Below are 21,627 nucleotides of genomic sequence, written 5' to 3' on the forward strand. Positions count from 1 at the left end.
ACCCATTTATTTTCATCCAGTTGCAGTCACTCGAGTTTGCTAGACTAGCAAAAGGATAAGATTTTTTTAAAAATAAACAGTCGTTGTAACATATGCCAGTAATCCCAAAAGTTAGGAGACAGAGGCAGGAGTATTTGAAGTCCGAAATCCGAGGTCATCCTCAGCTATCTAGAGTTCAAAGCCAACCTGGGCTAGATGAGATCATGTCTCAAAAAGTTAGCAAAACAAAGTCAAAACAAAACACTCACAGTTGTTCCTAAGCAGATGCATAATGCGTTAGAGTTTGCGCTGAAGAGCACAGCCAGCAGTCCAAGTATGGCGTCCTTATGCTTCCCCGCTGACACAGATGCCTATAACTCAAGTGACCCCAGTAAGGACGCCTCGACTTTCCCTAACCAAGGGCCCAATGGCTGGTACACATTACAAACCCCCATTTTAAACAACTTCTAACATCCCTTAAAACTTTCCAAAAGAGGGATGGGGGATTTAGCTCAGTGGTAGAGCGCTTGGTCCCTGGGTTCGGTTTCCAGCTCCGAAAAAATGAAAAAAGAAAAAAAAACTTTCCAAAAGAAATACAGAAATAACATTTTGAATAAATTTGAATTTAATTTTCTAGTATAACTCAAAAAATGTAATTTTTTTTCTTCCACATGACGAGAGTGAGTATTCTACTCCAGAAGATTAGAGGTGGAGAGTACTTGTCAGGTCCTAGATGAGTGGATCCTGAGAAAGTACTACAAGGCACTTCTCTAAAGGTATGGTAGGGCCTGAGAACTTAGAAGAGCATCACAAATGTCAGGTTAAACCTGAGTTTACCTGTCAGACTAAAATCAACCTGGTCTCTAAAGGGATGGTGGCAACTCTAAGCACTAAATGTTAGACTAGGCAAGGGTTTTCGCCTGCTTTGATGTTAAAGAAAAACCCTCTGGCTCTATGGCCTCATCCTGACAGCTACGTAGTCCACAGACCCTTCCCTGCAGTTCTAAAAGAATTATTCTAAAAGAAGACCCTGCTCAGTAAGAAAGAGAAGGAAAACAACAGGTCTGTCACCAGAAAGTGCTGGTAAGTTACAGGTAAGATCCAAAACAATTCTCAAAGGCTATCTATTAACAAAAAGATTATACCTTACCTAGACTTCCTCTAATCTGATTTTCTTTTAATTTATGAGGAAAATATACAGAAAGAATACTAATTAAAGGACCACAAGTTTTAGATGATGTGATACCGAAGAGGACGTGTGTCACTCAACCAATATTCAAGGTTCAAAAACAGCAATGACAACAAAGAAACAATTTGAAAAGGGAAGTCAGTGAAAACTATTTGGTTGTCATAAAAATGAATGCAACTTCATGTTATTTTAATAGAAGCATGTAGTCTACAAAGAAGGTCATGGTTCTATCCTGCACCCGTGAGGTCATACTTTGAATACTATGAGTTCAGACCACCTCTCTATAAGGTCGAGAAATACAGAATATCCTATTTAGGAGATGCCAACTGGAAACATGTAAGACCCGAAACTGTGTCTCTAAAACCAGTATAACACCCTAAAAGTAAATAGACTTATCTACTTAAAACTGTTTAAGGACATTTTCACTGATACATTTGAGAAGCATTTTTAGGAAGCCTCAATAATATCTAAGAAGCTAACAAAGGGATATTTTGTTGTCCTTTTAGTTGGTGTTTTGTTTTGTTTTGTTTTGGTAGGCATAATGATGGTTTCTGAGTCCAGCACTGGATTAAGGTGTTTTCTTATTCAATCTTCACATAACTGATAGCTTAATAAATACTATTATCCCTATTCTTCTGAGGCTCAGAGAAGGTGCAGAAACTGATGAGAAGTCATAGATCAAATGCATGACTAACTGAACTTCTGAACCCTTCCCCAACCTCAAAGACTATATGTCCTTAATTATGCCAAGCTACTTCATGATCAAGATGCTGCTGCTGCTGCTGCTGCTGCTGCTGCTGCTGAATAAAAATAAACTTCATTCTTGCTAATCTACAAAACACATGTAAACTAACTTTTCAACATGGTTTTATACCTCTAAAAGAAAAAAAAATCACTGAATAATGGCAAATTATACTAACACTCATTCATAGCATTACCATTTTGCATGACTCATTTTAAAAAGTAATGTCAATTTGTATAATTTAGAATGTCCACCCCCCTTCCAGCATGATAAAGGCATCCAAAAACTTGCATTTATTAATCCTCTTTCCACAAGTTAGTCCAAAAAAACAAAAATTATACAGTACTATCCGTAAAAACTCACAGGCATGGATCAGTTGTAGAACCCGGTAGCACAAGCAAGGCTCTAGGTTCCATTTCCAGCTACAAGGAAAAATAAATCTTCCACAAACAGTGAAAATACACAACAAGAAAGGGTAAAATAAAATATGATAAAGCCATAAAACTACAATCATAAAGGTCATAAAGAAAAACACAATTATGCCTTAAATGAAAACAGCAAAACATGCAGTTATAACTATGAAGGGCATATAATAAATACAGAGTAAGCAAAAATAAAGCCATGTTTATTATATTTATAGTTATATTAGTAATGTCATTTATCTTTAATATTAATTTCTACTCCTTAACTGTCAAAAGTTCATTTTTAAAAATCGTACGTTAACGCCATCATTTATATTGCTTCTGAACTTACAAATAGAAGGTATAAGAGGTCTAGTTCCCAAAAGGTGAGGGTTAGGGTTATAACAGAAAGCTACTCTTTAAATTAACAGTAGCCATGCCCTAAGAAATCAGCTTCTCACTGCCACAATCACTGAACAGCATTTTCTGAGTACAGTTTGCCAAACCCAATTCCACACACTAGGGCTATACCAATGAATAAAACAGACAAAAATCTCTTCCTTTGTAGAGTTTAGTTACATCCCGTAAGCACAGCCACACAGTAACAAGATACATTAGGTACAGGAACCGCACACTTGGTAATAGTAAGTGCTAGGGAAAAAAGTATAGCCAGGAAGGGAACTCACAAAGGATGCTGTTAAACTGAATGGCCACAGGTCTAACTATCAACGACTGAAAGAGGGGAGGAAGTAAGCAGAGTGACAGCATGGAAACAACATTCCGGGCAGGGAACGACACATACAAGTGCACTGAGACATGGGGCCACCCACAGAGGCTCATGTACCAAAACCTGACTCGTAACTAACTGGACCTCTTTTACCACAGACACACTTCTCACAACCCTCACCTCATCTACACAACTGGGCTCAGCACACAGCTGCTGCTTTTCTAAGGAGCTTTTCTAAGGTATGCTTCCCATAAGCGCCTCCTTTTACTCTAGAAACCTTAGTAAGGCCAGCTGTACAGCTCTACTCAACAGCTCATTCTAAGGGTGTCATTAAGACCCAGTTCCTCACATGGCTTATACATACACAAAACCCTCAGTGAACTTGTAAAAGAAAGGTGAGGCCAGCCCCTACTGATATGAAGAAAAGAGGATTTGGTTGGCAGGAACGTTCCCAAGTGGGAAGGGGGTGCAGGAAGTAACTGCCACATAGGGGGGCATGCAAGCACTGAAGCAGGGCCTGACGTCAGGCCCGAGACTCAGGGTGGGAAAATGCCAAGAAGGTTCCAGGAGTGGGAATATAAGCAATGTCCTGTGTAAAAGAATCCTAAGATACTCACTAAACTGACAGAATCTTTGCTACTAACTGTACTAATCTTTTAACAGAACTTCTCTGTAACAGTTATTTTGGGGATCATACTCAGATGCAGAGAAAGCAACACAGATATGAGACAGGCTCAAAAGACAAGTGAGTGGCATCTAAAATAAAGCAGAAGCAAAGATGTGAGTAAGAGAAATCTGTGCTGCCTGAAACCGTAGAAATATCTGGGGAGGAAACTGTGCCCCACCATTTATAGACTAAGGCTTTAAAGGGACAAAAGATGAAGGTGCACTTGACACGCCCAGCTAGATTACCTCAGGTGAGGCAGAGCACAGCCGCCAAGGCACTTGTATGCACAGTTAAAAGCAACGTGATCATCTCTTAGATCATCAGGAGCAGCTAAATACTTCATGTCAGGGTGACCGTCTCTAGCCCTTTAAGAATGTTAAAGAACTGAAGAACAAAGGAGACAGAAATTACAGATAAGACTGATCACGTGGATGAAGCTGCAAAGCCAGGAACGAGGATAGCCTGCTCAGAGAACAGTGTGGACACCGGCCTATTTGGAACACAGAGTACCAACTGGCAGGCAAGGCCACAATAAGATTAGCCAGGTAAGAGGAGACCAGATGGAGAAAAGCTCTGAAACCTAGGATGAGAAATCTGAACTTTGTTTCACAAGCACTGATGGGAAGGGAAACTGCTTTCTTCCGTCTTCAGTCTTTCAATGGCTTACTTATTTATTATTTAGCATAGTAAAATTCTGCGACAATGTAGACTGGTTCCTTCTCTTTCATTCAGGCCAGATTTCCCATTCTTCAGATCACACTACAGACTCTCGGGTACACTCATGACTTCTATGAAGACGAGGCCTCTATTTGCTTCTTCAACTTCTGCCAACTGTTCTTTAAAAAGTCTTCCACAGCTCTGTATCACTTATCCCCTCTAACGTTTACTGTCTATCCTGGGACATAGCCGATTGAGGGATTTAAATATGACTCAAGGTCTCCCTAACTCAGTGGTAAACTACTTGTCTGGCATGGACAAGGCCCAGTAGGTGTGATCCCAATACAGCAAAAAATAAAAGTTAAGTAAACTAGAAAAATAAGCATGACTCAGTCCACAGCCTCAAGAAATTCAGATTCTGAGGTAAGCAGAAGCCAAGAAAAGAGACCTGTGCAAAACTAAGTAGTGAGTGCTAGAGAAGAGGAATCTTAGTGTCAGAAAAGCAAAGGGTATATATACATCAGTCTGGAGTTAGAAACAGTGGAAAATGCCTATCAGAAAGTTCTTTCCTGAGCTAAGTCTCAAAGAAAAAATAACGGTGGGGAGAAGGGGTTGAGCTGGCACAGAGCGAAATCGGACCCAAAAGAAAGCCAGCCTAATGCACTCAACAGATTACAAGTGCATGGCTGAAGAAGTACAAAACTCAAGCCGAGGTCCAAACCACTACCACAAGTAAGCTAGTATTAAAGTGTCCGCACACTTCACCGTCCTCACTTTTAACATTTCTTATTTAAGTTTCTTTCCCTAACAAGAGCATAAGCGCCTTAAGATGGCTTACTTATTTTAAATGTTATAGATAGATAGATAGATAGATAGACAGACAGACAGACAGACAGACATCTGTCTCCTACAGCATGTAGCACAGAAAATAGCCCTAAACAAACAATTCCTTTTTCGTGATTAAGCGACTTTTGCCCATGAATTACAAGAGTCCATTGCTTAAGGGAGAGTAAAGAGGGAAAAGTTAGCACAACAGTGGTAGGAAATGATTAGAAAGAAATACAAAGGAACTTTCTGGGGAGATAAAAATGTCCCAATTTGTAAGACGGATGTAATACAAGTGTGTCCATTTGTTTGACAAGTGTAACTAAGAATTGCACATTTCAATAAATATGTTTTACTTGTAACGGAGTAGGGATCAAACAAATGGATGGAACAATATGGGTGAAATGAATAGGGGATTATTATTCTATTTACTCCATAGGTATGCAAAATATTTCATAATAAGTGTGTGTGATGTAATAGGGTAATAAAAGTTACATTAATAGAATTTTAAAGTAACAGAATTTTATCTTAATATTTAGAATAATGTTGCAACATAACTTCTGAGTGCTTTACTAGTTATGTCAGCTATCCAATTCCAAGAGAATATACATTCTAAGACAAACTTACTATTCACAGATAATCACTTATCCCATAGGTAAGTACCGAAAGATATTAAAATTAATTAGCTCTGTTACCAAACACACCCAAGGGCCAGGGCAATAGAAGGTCAAAATTTTATAACCTCCAGACTGTGAAACCAAAGATAGGGATTGAAAGATAAGAACATGAAAGTGTACATCTAATATATATATACATATATATATACATTATATGTACTAATATATTTAGATATAAGCCTATATAATATATATTAGTGACTTATGTAAGTTCAATCATTTTATCTCAGTAATTTATGTCTCACATTTATCTGCTCATAATCTGCATCCTCAACCCTCTAAATATTTAAAGATTAGCAACTCTCTTTGGTTCAGTAAACTACCTGTTGCATAATTCTATCTTCAGAAAGTTCACAAAGTTTCTCAAGAAGATCTTTGGAATGGCAGGTGAACAGCTTCAATTACTCAGGAAGATAAATTATATTATACTATCACCTCTATTGCTATTATTTCCCAGTAGATTTGGTTTGAAACTCCCTGTACTCAATAATCTACAGTACTACAACACAACGGAGCTGTTGGTTTGGACTGTGACTGGAAAGAGACGTGAGGGAATTCTGGGTGCCGATAAGATTCTGCTTCTGGATCTGGGCACTGATGATACAGGTTGTCTTTTACTTGCAAAAATCTTGCCAACCTGACATTTATGCTGCATAGTGTTTTCTGTATGTATACAAGTGTCTCAGGAAAAAGGACATTTTTTAAAAATCAGTCAGAGCTGTTAGCAGTCAAGTTCCCTCCCTAGTAAAATGCCTATTCTATGCACTGAAACGCTTCCCTACAAAGACTGTAACTCAAGACAAAGCATCTAACACGTTCTATCAGCATATTCCAAATAACTGATAACTTCTAATCCCAAAGGAGAGTTCAGAAAGGATACAATCTAACAGAAAAATATTTAGACTTAATCAGCCCCACCCAGAACTCTTTGAAAAAAAAAAAAGGTTAGTGTGTGAAGGTGACGCATATTACTATTTTGTAAAGCTGATTTAGGAAGAAAGGGGCCAATGTTGCAGTCAATAGGCAAGTCAAAATAGACAGGACAGAAAATACTTCGTGAAAGGGTACTTGGAGCTCTCTGCTAGTATTTTAGGCCAAATTCTAATAAGGTAGATCAAGCAAATCAAAGGCAGGAGACAATAGTACCTGCCCAGAGGGTTGATGAAATAAAAAGCATAGAAGAATTATTCTAAGATTGAATATTAAATATCCAAAGACTTAGCAAGAATGCTTAGTTAGGAAGTAACCTTTTCTCTTTCGCTCGCTGCAATCAAATGTGCGACAAGAAATAAAATTGTGCCTGTAATCCCAACACCAGAACTCAATTCTCTCCTTTCCCAATCTCCCAGGAGTTCAAAGTAAACTTTGACTTTCTCTCCAGGCAGGTAGCTGTACGCTGTAATTAACAAGTGATCTTCACCTAAAACACACTTTCACCTTTCACCTATAAAGCAGATGGAGGAAACTTTGTCCTGCACACACCACTCAGCCAATTCAACCTTTCCAAATGAGCTGTCAGGGCATCCACTGACCAATTCCGGAAAAGGGCACCGCTTTAGAAAAAATCGTGCCCACTGGATCCAGAAAACCCCCAAGAACGCCCCTGGCCACTATCCACCGCCACTACTCCGGAGTCGAGCAGGCGTAAAATGTCCATCCCGAACGAAACCTTAGCGTTCTGTGGCGATGAGATGGCAAAACCAGAATGCACCCATAAAGTTGACATGCAGGGGGAAGTGGTGAGGGGGCGCAGGGACGCGGCGCGCCCTCCTCCCTCCCGCAGTCTGGGGATAGCGCAGTGGCCGCCAGGCCGAGGGCCGCGGGGCTCGGGGACCGCTGGCTGGGTTCTGCGGGCACCCGCGCAGCTCCGGACCTGGAGAGAAGGGCAAGGCGCGCTCCCGGAGCAGCCGGCTCGGGCCCGGGAAAGCGGCGCGGCCGCGAGCCTCACCCGTGCAGGCCGAGGGCGCGACGCCGCTTGTGGAGCAGGCAGAACAGCAGGAACGCGGCCCCCGCCAGCGAGGAGTTCCGCGCCGTCAAGTACTTGCTGAAGGCCGCCATGGCACCGGCAGGGCGAGCGAGCCGCGGTATAGGGGACGCGCCGGCGACAACCTCAGTGCAGGAACCGCGGGGGAAACTGGGAGGATAGCTCGGCGCCGAGAGAGGGCGGGGCCGGCCGCGCGGGAACGCCCCCTGGCGCGCGCCGCCGCGCCGAGCCCACCCTGGACTTTGGCTTCCCGGACGCGCGCGCGGGCGCGGGGCGATCGAAAGGTCCTTCCCTAGAGGGACGCTCTGCGCACGCGCGGACCCCCACTGACTCGCCGGAAACGCGGCGGGCCAGCGGTGCTGGTCCTAGGCGCGGATCCGAGCTACCCCCGCTTCGGCCTTGGGAGCTCTGCTTGCACAAACCCTAGCTTTCACAAGAACTGGAAGAGCGGGCCAGGCCTGCGCCGCGGACTTAGTGGGCCCTGCCCCTCTGCCATCCCCTGGATGGGTCGGTACCACCCTCTTAAAGAAGCCGAGGGAGGAGGGGAACGGCTCCATCACAGAGCACTAGTATGGTCTACATTTACAACTTAAAGAGTGAAGGGAGACCAGGAAGAGAAAGACTACAATCAGATATCTTATTTCAAGTTGCCTTAGATTTTGGTATCTAGGACTTCTGTAAAATCGGTTGGGGACGATGGATCCACCGCTGTATTAATTTTTTAATAAGAATAATGTAGGGGTTGGGGATTTAGCTCAGCGGTAGAGCGCTTGCCTAGCAAGTGCAAGGCCCTGGGTTCAGTCCCCAGCTCCGAAAAAAAGAAAAAAAAAAAAAAGAATAATGTAGTGGGAAAAAGCTCAGAATGCGTGACAAAAAGGAGTTTTAAGAAAAATTATTCTTTTTGTAGATATGTACAGGGATGGCGATAAAAAATGTATTTCTTTATGTTAGGTCTAGTCAAAGAAAGTTTGAGAAACGCTGTTCTTTGCAAAGGGACATTCAGAAATAACAATTGTGCGTTGTATTAATGCTGGCCTTACTCCCAGAAGCAGACGGGCTTTACAGATTACAGCATTCTTCTCCTGTCCCACCCCTATCATGCAGAAATTGTTATCCCTAGCATTTAGTCCAGTGCATGCACAATAACTTTTTTTTTTTTTTTTTTTTTTTGGTTCTTTTTTTTCGGAGCTGGGGACTGAACCCAGGGCCTTGCGCTTCCTAGGCAAGGGCTCTACCACTGAGCTAAATCCCCAACCCCCACAATAACTTAATGAATGGCTGTTTTCAGTTTAAGAAACTGTAGAGAAGCAAGTGTCTGAAAGGAAGCTTATAAAACCTTACACAATACATAAATGTTGCCTGCCCATAAAAGTAACCAATGAAACAGTGGTGCCCTAGGTGTTTTCTCTGTGTGATTGGTTAAACGGTTATGAGAATGGAAAAAAACAGACACCGACCGTGGTGTGTGCTGTGTACAGGAGCTCAACAATCAGTTAAAAGTCTAAGTTACGCAAAAGTAGAGCCTGTACCAAATCCTCCATATGCCATTCGTATTATCTTCCCATTACCCTGGGAGTCACTGAGGTAATTAGGTATGCCTGGCACAGAGAATACAAGTATGAACAATCAATCCCTTATTCTCCAGAGGCTGGTACAGAAGAAAAACACGAAGAAAAATATGGATGAGTTAAGTGTCAGCATAGAGAAATGAACTAGGTCCTATGAGAATATAATAGAATTTAGAGTTTTGCTAGAACTTTTTATTAACACTTGACCAATAGGATGATTTCAAAGTTACACCCTAAGACCAAAGGAGTCCACTAGCAGATGTGGGGAGTTGGGCGGGCACTATTTCCCTAGTGAGTTGCAATGTAGTATAAAATCATTGGACACTTGGGGGAGAAGAGTTTATAATAATCAAAGAAGGGTTTCTAAAACTGATTGAAAACATCTATTTTTTAAAAAAAAAAAAGCAGATTTCAAAACATTCAGAAAAATAAAAGAGAATAATCCACTGACAAAATATTCTACAAAATGCCCTTACTCAAGAAGCGTACAAGATTCTAGGGGGGCAGGAAGAGGAAGAAAGGTGGGTAGGCGAGTAGATTATGCAAGCTATGATGTTTTCGAGTTGTTGATATGCCCATCTGATAAAAACCACTGAGGATTAGTCTAATAACGTCAGCTTCTAGCAAACTGGTACAAAAAGGGACAGCACACAGGAGAAGGCCCTCGTCACCAAGAAAGGATGAAGAAATGTCTACACTGAGAGAAGGAGTATAAAAATCTAAAGGAAGAAGTGCTTGAGAGGCTCAAGGCAAATTGGATCCACTTCTGATATTAACCCTGAGTAGAAAAGTAGACTCCATGTTGTATTTTTTTTTTTTTTTGGAAACATGAATTTAAATCAAGGCAGAGAATTGTGTCTATATACCCTGGTCTCTAAATTGAGGCCTGTCTTAGTTAGGGTTTCTATTGCCGTGATGAAACACCATGACCAAAAGGCAAGTTGGGGAAGAAAGAGTTTATTTGATTTATGCTTCCACACCAACTGCTCATCACTGAAGGAAGCCAGGACAAGAACTCAAACAGAGAAGGAACCTGGAGGCATGGGCTGATGCAGAGGTTGTGGATTAGTGTTGCTTACTGGCTTGCTCAGCCTGCTTTCCTGAGACCCAGGACCCAGGACCACCAGCCCAGAAATAACCACACCCACAACGGGCTGGGCCCTCCCCTGTCAATCACTAATTAAGAAAATGCCCTATAGGCCTGCACTTATGGATCTTATGGAGGCCCATAAAAGTAACCAATGAAACAGTGGTGCCCTAGGTGTTTTCTCTGTGTGATTGGTTAAATGATTACGAGAATGGCAAAGACCAGACACCAACCAACCGACCGTGGTGTGTGCTGTGTACAGGTGCTCAGCAATCAGTCAAAAGTCTAAGTTACGTAAAAGTAGAGCCTGTACCAAATATTTTGTTAATTGAAATTCCCTCCTCTCAGAGGACTCTAGCTCATGTCATAAAACTATCCAGCTCAAGACCACGTCTCTGAGTCAAACTAAGGTTGTTCAAATCCTCCAAACAAGAAGGGGATCCACTCTTGGTGACACAGTCTCAGAGCAACAAAGTTTAGGATTTTCGAAGGGAAAATAGTTCTTCAGTTCTACGTCATTTGATAGTCAATCTTCAACTTCACAGTCCATCATACCAAATGAAAAAGAGAAAGCAGGGGTTTATTAAGCAGTCTCCAGGCGACCTGACATTTAAAGAATTTGAGCTACTGCGAACAGGGGAGAGAGGGAGGACACAGGGAGCTGGAGATTGAAGAAACAATCAGGAAAAGAATGAGGCAGCCAACTCTTATGATTGTTGCCCTGAGCTCTGCCTCCTGATGTGCTTGTCTTTGTCTCTCTCCTTTATTCCAGAGCCAGTACAAAGAAGAATCTGATAGTGTGTGACTCTTGACTGGGATCCTCAGATCACGACTTTACCCTTGATCTGCTGGACTGCCTTCTACAGAGAAAGCCAGCTGACATGGAGAATGCTCTGGAAGCCCTAGGGAAGCGGACAGCAGCCTGGCAGTCACTTGAGAAACAGCCTTCTCTCTGTGGTGACACCTTCAGAAAACTACACTCTCGTGAGTGATCCCATCACACAACTCAACTGAGATAGCTTCCAAAGTCCTGACTCACAGATGCTGTGGAGACAATACACGTTTACTGTGTTAAGACGCTAAATTTGGAGTGTGATCTTTTTGCAACTGATTGATTTAGGTCAACCCTATTAAAAAGGAAAAGAACTGGGACATAAGAGATTTAGAGGAAACGGTGGGAAACAAAACAAAGCCGATTGGGGAAGGTGGCTAGGGCTGAGGTTAGAGGAGTGTGGAATGAGAGACAATGTTGAAATGCTTAGTATTGTGGTATTTTGAATTCGCTTGGCCCAGGAAAGGGCGCTATAAGGAGGCATGGCCTTGTTGGAGGAAATATGTCCCTGTGGGGGTGGGCTTTGAGACCCACCTCCTAGCCACATGGGAGACAGTCTTTTCCTGTTTGCCTCTGGAACAAGATGTGGAACTCCCAGCTACTCCAGCACCTTGCCTGTGGACCCTGCTGTGCTTCCCAGCATGACAATAATGGAGTGAACCTCTGAAGCTGTAAGCCAGCTTCAATTAAATGTTATCCTTTACAGGAGTTGCCTTGGCCATTGTGTCTCTTCACAGCAGTGGAAACCCTAAGGCATGTATCGACTTGTGGAAGGCATAAAGTGCCCAGTTAACAAGGTGTGATTTATTCTGCATGCAAGGATAAGTATTAGCTGCATCACGCATGAGTTTGGGGGAAGATTAGTACTTCAGCTTTTATTTAGGGGAGCAGGAAGGGTAGACTGAAGGAGGAAACATCAAGCTAAGGGACCACTTTACACACTCATGTGAAAGGTAATGTGAACTGAGTCAAGGCAGCACCAAGCAAGTTGCAAGAGTGGATTTAATTTGTATAGGAGGTAGGTGATATTGTTAATTAATAGGAAGGAAACTTTTTAATTGACTGTATGAAAGGATAATAATATTCACCCAAAGTCTATGACACAGAAGTGGTGCATAGTTGTTATGAGGGATGAGGTGTAAATGAGCAAACCCCTTACTGCTTTCTCATCACCAAGATATAAACTCCAGGATCCTCCACATCCACAGGAAGCCAGGTTGGGACAGAAGCCCTGGCTACCCTCCCCAACCTCCCACCCCAGGCAATAAGGGGACACTCTGGTCATTTTCTCCCCGGAATGTGTTATTCTTTCTGCCTCAGATTACCAGGCACTCTCTACCTAAACAGGGATGTTAATCCCTGTTTCTAACTCAGTGCACTCTACAAGATAAAACTCTCTTTTCCAGACTCTGGTAGGATACTTTGTGTCATCTCGAACTTCAATTTCAATTTGAGTTTTGACAAAGGTGGTGAAGCCCTCCCCCAACGAAGGCAATGATGTAGAGAGCCTGTTCTCCAAATAGAAAAGGGAAAAAGAAGATGTCTAATTGATATCTCAAGAAGTTATCTCGTGAGTCACCCATTGAGAACACACCTACAAGTAAATAAAACAGCCCTGCCCTCTTGTGATTACCAGTGTGAACAAAGGCAGTCAAAAGGGAAATGCCATAAAGGCTGTGTTGGGTATATAATCAAAATTATATATGAATCTGCAAGAGGGAAAAACTAAGCTAGGGCCTTGCCAGGAAACCAGTTTATGGTGCCAGATGTTTACTGTAATCTTCACATTATTTTCACTCCACCATGCCTGCCCTTGCGTGCTTAGTTCTTTTTGTTTGTGAACTCGGCCAGGTACAGAGGAAAATGACATCAGTCTTGATGCTCTGTCCAGCAACTCAATCGACGCCCAGTCATCTCTCTGTGTGATCCAACCAAACACTCCTTCAAAGCCTCAGTAACGCTCTGCTTGACTAGTTGTTCAGTTCAGTGTCAGCGTTCTCTTTTTGAGGGGCCCAACGGCTGCAGCGAACCACCTGTGACTGGATTCTCCACTGAGCTATGTCAGGTCTCCTCCCTAGACACAGAACTTTCTCACAGTACCCTCCTCGGGCTGAAGTCCTGCTCCTCTCTCTTTGTACGACATGGGTCCACTATCTGGTTCCCACATTCTTCTCCACCATCACCCACCAGAATGGAAAATTGCATCATTGAAAACAGAGACTCATACTCCAGGCTGGCCTTTAACTTCCTAAGTGCTGGAGATGGCCTGGACCCTCTGATCCTCCTGTTCCTAAGTGCTGGGACTGCAGGCTTGCACCACCACGTTTGGTCTATGAAGTGCTGAGGTTTAAAATGGAGTCAAGCACCGAGCTACATCCTCAGCCTCAGGCGTGCAGGGCAGGGGGGTGAGGGTGGGATGGGGAAGCCAGGTGGTTTTAAGTAAAATGTATACAAAGTTCAATAAGCTTTACTATTTTCATTTTTATATTATTTTTGAAACTCTAAAACCACAGTTTTGCCAATACAACTGCATTTTATAGTGATGTATTTTGTGATAAGAAACATAGAGTGATGACATGTGCCTGACAATACATTAACTCATAGTTAATGGGTCATTAAATGTGTTAAAGACCTATTAGTGGTTACTGTCATTAGGGAGAGAAGACAGAACTCCTCAGCAGGGGAAGAGGGCACGGAACATCTGAGGATGAGCATAGTAGCAGGCACTCTCAACGTCTCGTTCTATTCTGATTTAGGAAGAAATCATTTTATCAACCATCTGTAATGGGATCTGATGCCCTCTCTAGGTATGTGTGAAAACAGATCACTCATATACAAAAAAGAAGAAGGAAGGAGGAGGAGGAAGAGGAGGAGATGATGGTGGTAGCAGTGATGGTGGTAGTGATGATGATGGTGGTAGTGGTGATGATGATGATGCAAGGCTGGGAAGATGGCTCAAAGAGTAAAGTTCTTGCTGTACAAGTAGGAGGACCTGAATTTGAATCCCCACACCCGTGTAAAGCAGCACACAGTAGCACACCTATAATCCTGGCCACTCTTACTTCAGGATGAGAGAGAGAGACAGGAAATCCATAAACTCACAAGCCAGCTAGCCTGACAGTAGGAAACAGAAAAAAAAAAAAAAAAATATATATATATATATATATATATATATATATATATATATATATATATATATCCTGCCTCACACTAGGTAGAAGGCAGGGACCAATACCCAAGGTTATCCTCTAACCTACACAGGCATGCCATGGCAAGCCAATGTTCTCTCATATGTACACACACATAAAGATTTTTAAAAGGAAGAAGTAGAGCTGGGTAAGGTATCTCATGCCCACAGTTCTAGCCACTCGGTGGGATGAGACAATAGAATAGCTTGAGCCAGGAATCTTGCTAGCTTAGGCAAAACCGTGTGACTTTCAACTCAAAACATAAAAACAAACAGAAAGAAGAAGACGCAAACGTCTTAGCCACTGCGCAACATGCCCATCCCGTACAAATATTTGTTCTCTCTGGCCCTTGACCTCCTCGTCCCCTCCAGTCACATGGGTCACTTACTCAGCAGTCCAGGCTCTGCCAACCTATGCATTCTGATCCAATAGCTTCAAACGTGATCTTCTGTCCCATCCCAAAACTGTTTATCTTTTCCTCGTTTAAGTCAGTCAGTTCTGTGTGTTTTCTCTGTCTTTTCCTATTCTCACATCAAGATGGAAATCCACTCCACTACTCTACAAAGCCATTATAGCTCTTGTATGAGTACTAAGTACAAGTACCACACTCACATATTTACTTGACTTTTGTTTCCCCCAAATAGTGAATCCCTTCAGGGAAAGGGCTGCAAGGTCTTTTCCCTCCAACAGAGGGTCAAATAGTAACTATGCTAGGCCGTCTGAGCCAGAGAACCTGTCTGCTGCAGCCTCTCGGCTCTTTCAGTGAACAATGAAAGTAAACAAGAGCAGCAATGCACACGAGCAGCCTGTGTTACGATAAAACTTGATTATTAAAAAAACTCGAATTCAATAATGGTTGTCATGTGCGATGAAAGATTGTTTTTCCAATGACTGCTGTTTTAAGTTGATTGAAAAATGCAAAAAGAGCTGGATGTGGTGGTCCACTCAGGAGGTGGTGGCAGGAGGGTCAAGAGTTCAAGGCCAGCCTTGGGTACATACACAACAATAATAAATTCAAGGCCATAGCTAGTTCAAAACCTGCTTGGGATATGAGACCCTTTCTTGGAAATGGAAGGAGGAGGGAGGAAGGAGAACTGCAAAATGATTCTTAGCTTACAGGCTGTATAAACACAGGAGGTGAGGCCGGATTTCACCGAACAGCAGTAATTTGCTATTTCTTTAGGGACATGAATGAACTGAATAGAAAACGGCTGTCAGGGGGTTGGGGATTTAGCTCAATGGTAGAGCGCTTGCCTAGCAAACGCAAGGCCCTGGGTTCGGTCCCCAGCTCCGGAAAAAAAAAACAAAAAAACAAAAAACAAAAACCCAGAAAACGGCTGTCAGGAGCAACCATTGACCTAGATTTCTTTTGTTTTCAGCCTTGCTACATGTTAATTTCACAGACTGGGTAATGTCGGGGAAGATATGTCTCTCTGCTTGTTTCCTCATCAGTAAAATACTTCCCAACTCAAAGGGTTGTCCCTAGGATTAATGCTTGAGTCTGTGACAGGCGAGCGGTGTTTGGCACACAGAAAGCCCTATAAATTGCAGCAAGAATTAATGCTTTGATAATTCCTTGCCCCAGGTTAGAAACTCAATGTATTCCTGTATATTATAAAGTGTTGAGAGGAACTGTCCAGTAAGCAATTGCTTAAGAGAAAAAAAACAACACACAAAAAGAAAGATAACTGAAGGCATAAAGAATGTGGGATGAGGGGTTGGGGATTTAGCTCAGTGGTAGAGCGCTTGCCTAGGAAGCGCAAGGCCCTGGGTTCGATCCCCAGCTCCGATAAAAAGAACCAAAAAACCTTTTCCCTTGTAAGTATGACATACTTCTTGGAGGCAAACATTTTGTATCAGCTGTCGTTCATTTCTTAAAATAAATCCTACTCACAGCAGTAGCATTTGAAATGCCAAAAAAAAAAAAAAAAAAAAAAAAACCAAAAAAAAAAAAAAAGAATGTGGGATGACTGGAGGGGTGGCTTAGTGGTTAAAAAGCACTTGCTGTTTATACAGAGGACCAGAATTCAGTTCCCAGCACCATCTGTAACTCCAATTCCTGGGGATCTGATGCCCTCTTCTGGCTTCTATTGACACTACACACAGGTGGTGCACACACAAACATGCAGGCAAAAAAAAAAAACCACTCAAAATATGTGAGATGAGTTATTTAGAGTCAAGGAAGATAATCTTTAATGTGACCTGATTTTATATTAATTTTCAAAATATTAGTTTCTCCCATTTCCTTATATTGTTTGTAATGCTATCCTGGATTCCCATTTTTCCAACCTACTGATCTAACCTGGCCACCCTTTCTGCCTCTCAGAAAGTACCTCTCACTGGGTACTTTCTGTTCCAAACACACCCATGCTTCAAGCAGTCCACACCATTTTATGTCTTTTCTCATGTGACTAACTGTGCCTGCAAGGTCCTTCTCTCAGATCTGCTGTCTGAATCTTACTATCAGAGAAGAGTGAGATTCTCAAAGCATGAATCAGAGCACATATTTTCTGCTTAAATCCTTTCTATGGTTGTCTTAGTGAGGGTTTCCATTGCTGTAAAGAGATACCATGACCAAGGCAACACTTATAAAGGACAACATTTAATTGGAGCAGGCTTATAGGTTCAGAGGTTCAGTCCATCAAGCTGGGAAGAATGGCAGCATCCAGGCAGTCATGGTGCAGGAGGAGCTGAGAATTCTACATCTTAATCAGAAGGCAGCTAGGAGAAGACTACTGCTTTCCAGGCAGCTAGGAGGAGGGTCTCAAAGCTCATCCACCCACACAGTGGCATACCTACTCCAACAAGGCCACACCTCCTAATAGTGTCACTCCCTGGCCTAGAATTTCAAACCACCACCCTGAATTAGACGAAAGTTCAGCTTCTTACCAAGCCTCCAAGGGCTTTCCTAGTGTGGTGCCACGCACCCCTCACTGGCTATCCTTATTGGCACGTTTTATCTTCCTACTGTTTCAAATGTGTTCATCTGCTCATGCCTTGGGAACTGAATAAGTTAATATTTGTAAAGTGTTTAAGAGAGAACTCGACACATGTTACATATGTATAGTTTCAGATTTATATTTTCCTGGGGTTCTTTTGTCTGGAAAATGCTGACTTAATATAAACCTTTATATAAAACATCTGCTAACCTCTGCCCTAGAAAATCAGTGATAACATCACCTAAACTAACCAACAAGTTATAAAAAGTAGTAGGATATAAAATGAATGTGCAAAAAAGGTATATATATAACAAGTTTAAAAGTCCAAGAGATGGCCAACCCCCATTTTCAATAACAATTGTTTTTTAAAAAAACTGACAACAAATGTTCAAAATCTATCTGAAAAATAAATATAAAATATTCTGGAAAGACACAAAAGGAGACTTAACTATTAGCAGACTGATTTTGTCCCTAGCTAGAATATTTCAATATCATTCTCCCAATGTTGATTTATAAAGTCAAAGCAACTTTTGGAAGAAATTCAGTGAGCTGCTGGATGTGGTGGCACATGTCTTGAATCTCAGAATATGAGAATTTCCAAGCAGGAGTGTCAGAAGTTCAAGGCTATCCCCTCCCTACCTAGTTAGTTTGAGGCCAGAGTGAGCTACCTGAGACCCTGACTGAATTCCAACACACACACGTGTGTGCACACACACACACACAGACACACACACACACACACACACACACACACACACACACACTCATATCCAATAAGCTTTTTTCTTTAATGCATGTGGGAAAAAAGTTGATCATGAGGTCCATATAGGAAAAGAACATTCCAGAATAAAAGGGAAGAATTAGTTCTATCAGTAAAACACAATGAAGAGCCTTTATAGCTAGTATAAGAATAGACAGCCCAGTGGCCTAGAATAGAAAGACTAGAAATGCAGTAAAATGATATAAATACTTAATGTATATAAAGTTAATGTGTATATCTTATAGTTTAAGCAAAGATAACTGCTTTAACTGTTGAGGCAGCTGGGTAACCATTTGAAAAGGAAAAATATCTATTCCTTACAACATTGTAGATAAAGGGCTAAAATTCCTAATTTTTTTTTCTTTTTCTTTTTTTTTCGGAGCTGGGGACCAAACCCAGGGCCTTGTGCTTGCTAGGCAAGAGCTCTACCATTGAGCTAAATCCCCAACCCCAACATTCCTAATTTTTAATATAACTTATTCTTATTTTATATACATTGGTGATTTAACTGCATGTATGTCTATGTGAGGGTGTCACACGTCATAGAACAGGAGTAACAGATGGTTGTGAGCTGCCGTGTAGGTGCAGGGCCCTCTGGGAGAGCAGCCAGTGCTCTTAGCCACTGAGCCATCTGTCCAGCTCATAACATCGCTGATTTTAAAAGAACTTTAAACTTAAGTAAAAAGACAAAAACTTTTACAGAAAAAAAAAGTTCAAATTACAAGAACAATTTACCAAAATCCCAAAGGCATTAAAACTATCTTTATACAAGTTGAAAGATATTCATTTTCCCTTGTGATAAACTGTAAATTATGTAAAACATGTAAAAATAAAGTCAGCCTCTACTGCAGCTCATTTTGTACACATAACATTGGCAAAAATTTGAAAACGTATTAGCATTACTTTTAAACATTGTCGGTGTGGCTGGGGGACAAATAAAAGTAGTTGGGCAATATGTATTCAAATACAGCTCAAATGAGTATCACCTATGTAGGGCAGATGGTTATCTCGGGCCCTGACCTGAGACATATACTCTTGGGTAAATGGTGGTATTGCTCTGTTGTTTGTGTTTATGTCTGCTTTTTGTACATGTGAGGTTGTGTTACCTGAACTATTTGAATAAATAGAAGGGCATGCTGTATTTGTCAAAACTGCCAACATCATAAAAGACAGAGAAAAGCTACGGAAGTGTCTCAGGTTAAGATAAACCAAAGAGAGGTGAAGTTCAAATAAAGGTTGACTCTATACTGGAGTTTGATTTGAAATGAGCATGAGGACCTTATTGAGTCAATGGCAACAGAATTGAAATACTACTGGTAGACCAAAGTAGTATATCTACATTAAATTTGCTAAAATTGGTATATACTGTAGTTGTATTATAAGATATTCATATTCTAATTAAATATACCCTGAACTATCCAGGTATAAAGGAGCCATAATTTAAGAGTAATGGACTAGCTGGTGCTGATCCCGGCCCACAGCTCCCTGCTCCCAAACCCCATGGGAGAGAGAGCAGATCTCCCAGAAGTGTGAGCATCCCTAAGACTGCAGGGCAGGAGAGACCGCCACTTCTGCCCACCTTTGCCCACATCCTTGGCCCAAGAGGAAATTGTATAGTGCTTCTGGGCGCAGGAAGATGGCAGCAGTCAAGCTGGTGGAGCCCTGTGGCCCAGACTGCACCCGGATCTGCCCAGATTTGAAAGGACCCCGTCAAACAGCTCGCTGCACCCAAATCCCATGGGAGGGAGAGCTAGACCTTCAGAGGGGCAGACACGCCTGGGAAAGGAGAGGAGACTACACTCTGGCCACATTTTTGACTCCAGAGGAAAACACCCAGTGCCATCTGGGCTCCCTGTGCACAGGTACCTAGTTGAAGTAGGGGCAGGCCCTTCCGGTTCCCGCCCACAGGGACAGCTGAAAGCCAGTGGACAGGAACGACTACACATCTGAGAGCAGAACACTCTGTTCCCATAACTGGCTGAAAGAAAACAGGAAAACAGGTCCACAGCACTCCTAACACGCAGGCCTATAGGAAGGTCAAGCCACTGTCAGAAACAGCAAAACAAGTAAAACACCAGAGACAACCTGATGGCGAGAGGCAAGCACAGGAACCCAAGCAACAGAAACCAAGACTATATGGCATCATCAGAGCCCAATTCTCCCACCAAAGCAAACACTGAATATCCAAACACACCAGAAAAGCAAGATCTAGATTTAAAATCACATTTGATCATGATGATGGAGGACTTTAAGAAAGATATAAAGAACTCCCTTAGAGAAATGCAGGAAAACACAAGTAAACAAGTAGAAGCCCTTAGAGAAGAAAGACAAAAATTCCTGAAATAATTATAGGAAAACCCAATCAAACAGGTGAAGGAATTGAAAATGGAAATAGAAACAATAAAGAAAGCCCAAAGGGAGACCATCGTGGATATAGAAAATCAAAGGAAAAGACAAGGAGTCGTAGACACAAGCATCACCAACAGAATACAAGAGATAGAAGAGAGAATCTCAGGAGCAGAAGATTCCATAGAAATCATCGACACAACTGTCAAAGATAATGTAAAATGGAAAAAGCTACTGGCCCAAAACATACAGGAAATCCAGGACACAATGAGAAGATCAAACCTAAGGATAATAGGTATAGAAGAGAGTGAAGACTCCCAACTCAATGGACCAGAAAATATCTTCAACAAAATCATAGAAGAAAACTTCCCTAACCTAAAGAAAGAGATGCCCATAAACATACAAGAAGCCCACAGAACTCCAAAAAGATTGGACCAGAAAAGAAACTCCTCCTGTCACATAATAGTCAAAACGCCAAATGCACAAAACAAAGAAAGAATATTAAAAGCAGTAAGGGAAAAAGGTCAGGTAACATATAAAGGCAGACCTATCAGAATTACACCAGATGTCTCACCAGAGACTATGAAAGCCAGAAGTTCCTGGACAGATGTCATACAGACCCTAAGAGAACACAAATGCCAGCCCAGGTTACTGTATCCAGCAAAACTCTCAACATAGATGGAGAAACCAAGATATTCCATTACAAAACCAAATTTACACAATATTTTTCTACAAATCCAGCCCTACAAAGGATAATAAATGGTAAAGCCCAACACAAGGAGGCAAGCTGCACCCTAGAAAAAGCAAGAAACTAATTGTTTTGCAAAAAAAGAGAGGACAAGCACATAAACACAATCTCACCTCCAAATACGAAGATAACAGGAAGCAACAATTACTATTCTTTAATATCTCTCAACATCAATGGACTCAATTCCCCAATAAAACGACACAGACTAAGAAACTGGATACGTGATGAGGACCCAGCATATTGCTGTCTACAGGGAACACACCTCAGAGACAAAGACAAACCTCAGAGTAAAAGACTGGAAAACAAACTTT

At 41.9% G+C, this 21,627-nt stretch overlaps 1 protein-coding gene and 1 long non-coding RNA gene across 7 annotated transcripts in view; one reads left to right on the forward strand and one right to left on the reverse strand.

Moving 5' to 3' along the window:
• Window positions 1-8,000, reverse strand: part of Abcd3 (ATP binding cassette subfamily D member 3) — a 53,575-nt gene extending 45,575 nt beyond the window's left edge. For 3 of the 6 annotated variants that reach the window (XM_087616332.1, XM_087616327.1, XM_087616329.1), the window contains exon 1: window positions 7,813-8,000. Coding sequence is in view for 2 of the 6 variants with exons in the window: in XM_087616327.1 (XP_087472453.1) it covers window positions 7,813-7,922 (110 nt within the window). In the remaining 4 variants the exon portion in view is untranslated. 6 annotated transcript variants of the gene reach the window in all.
• Window positions 8,001-8,173: 173 nt separating this feature from the next.
• Window positions 8,174-11,587, forward strand: LOC108350099 (uncharacterized). The gene is made up of 2 exons (XR_015676848.1): window positions 8,174-8,355; window positions 11,276-11,587. It is a non-coding gene; the product is annotated as an uncharacterized LOC108350099 (long non-coding RNA).
• Window positions 11,588-21,627: the final 10,040 nt, after the last annotated feature.

This window comes from Rattus norvegicus, chromosome 2, assembly GCF_021556685.1.
Source record: "Rattus norvegicus strain SHRSP/BbbUtx chromosome 2, alternate assembly SHRSP_T2T, whole genome shotgun sequence".
Taxonomy (NCBI): Eukaryota; Metazoa; Chordata; class Mammalia; order Rodentia; family Muridae; genus Rattus; species Rattus norvegicus.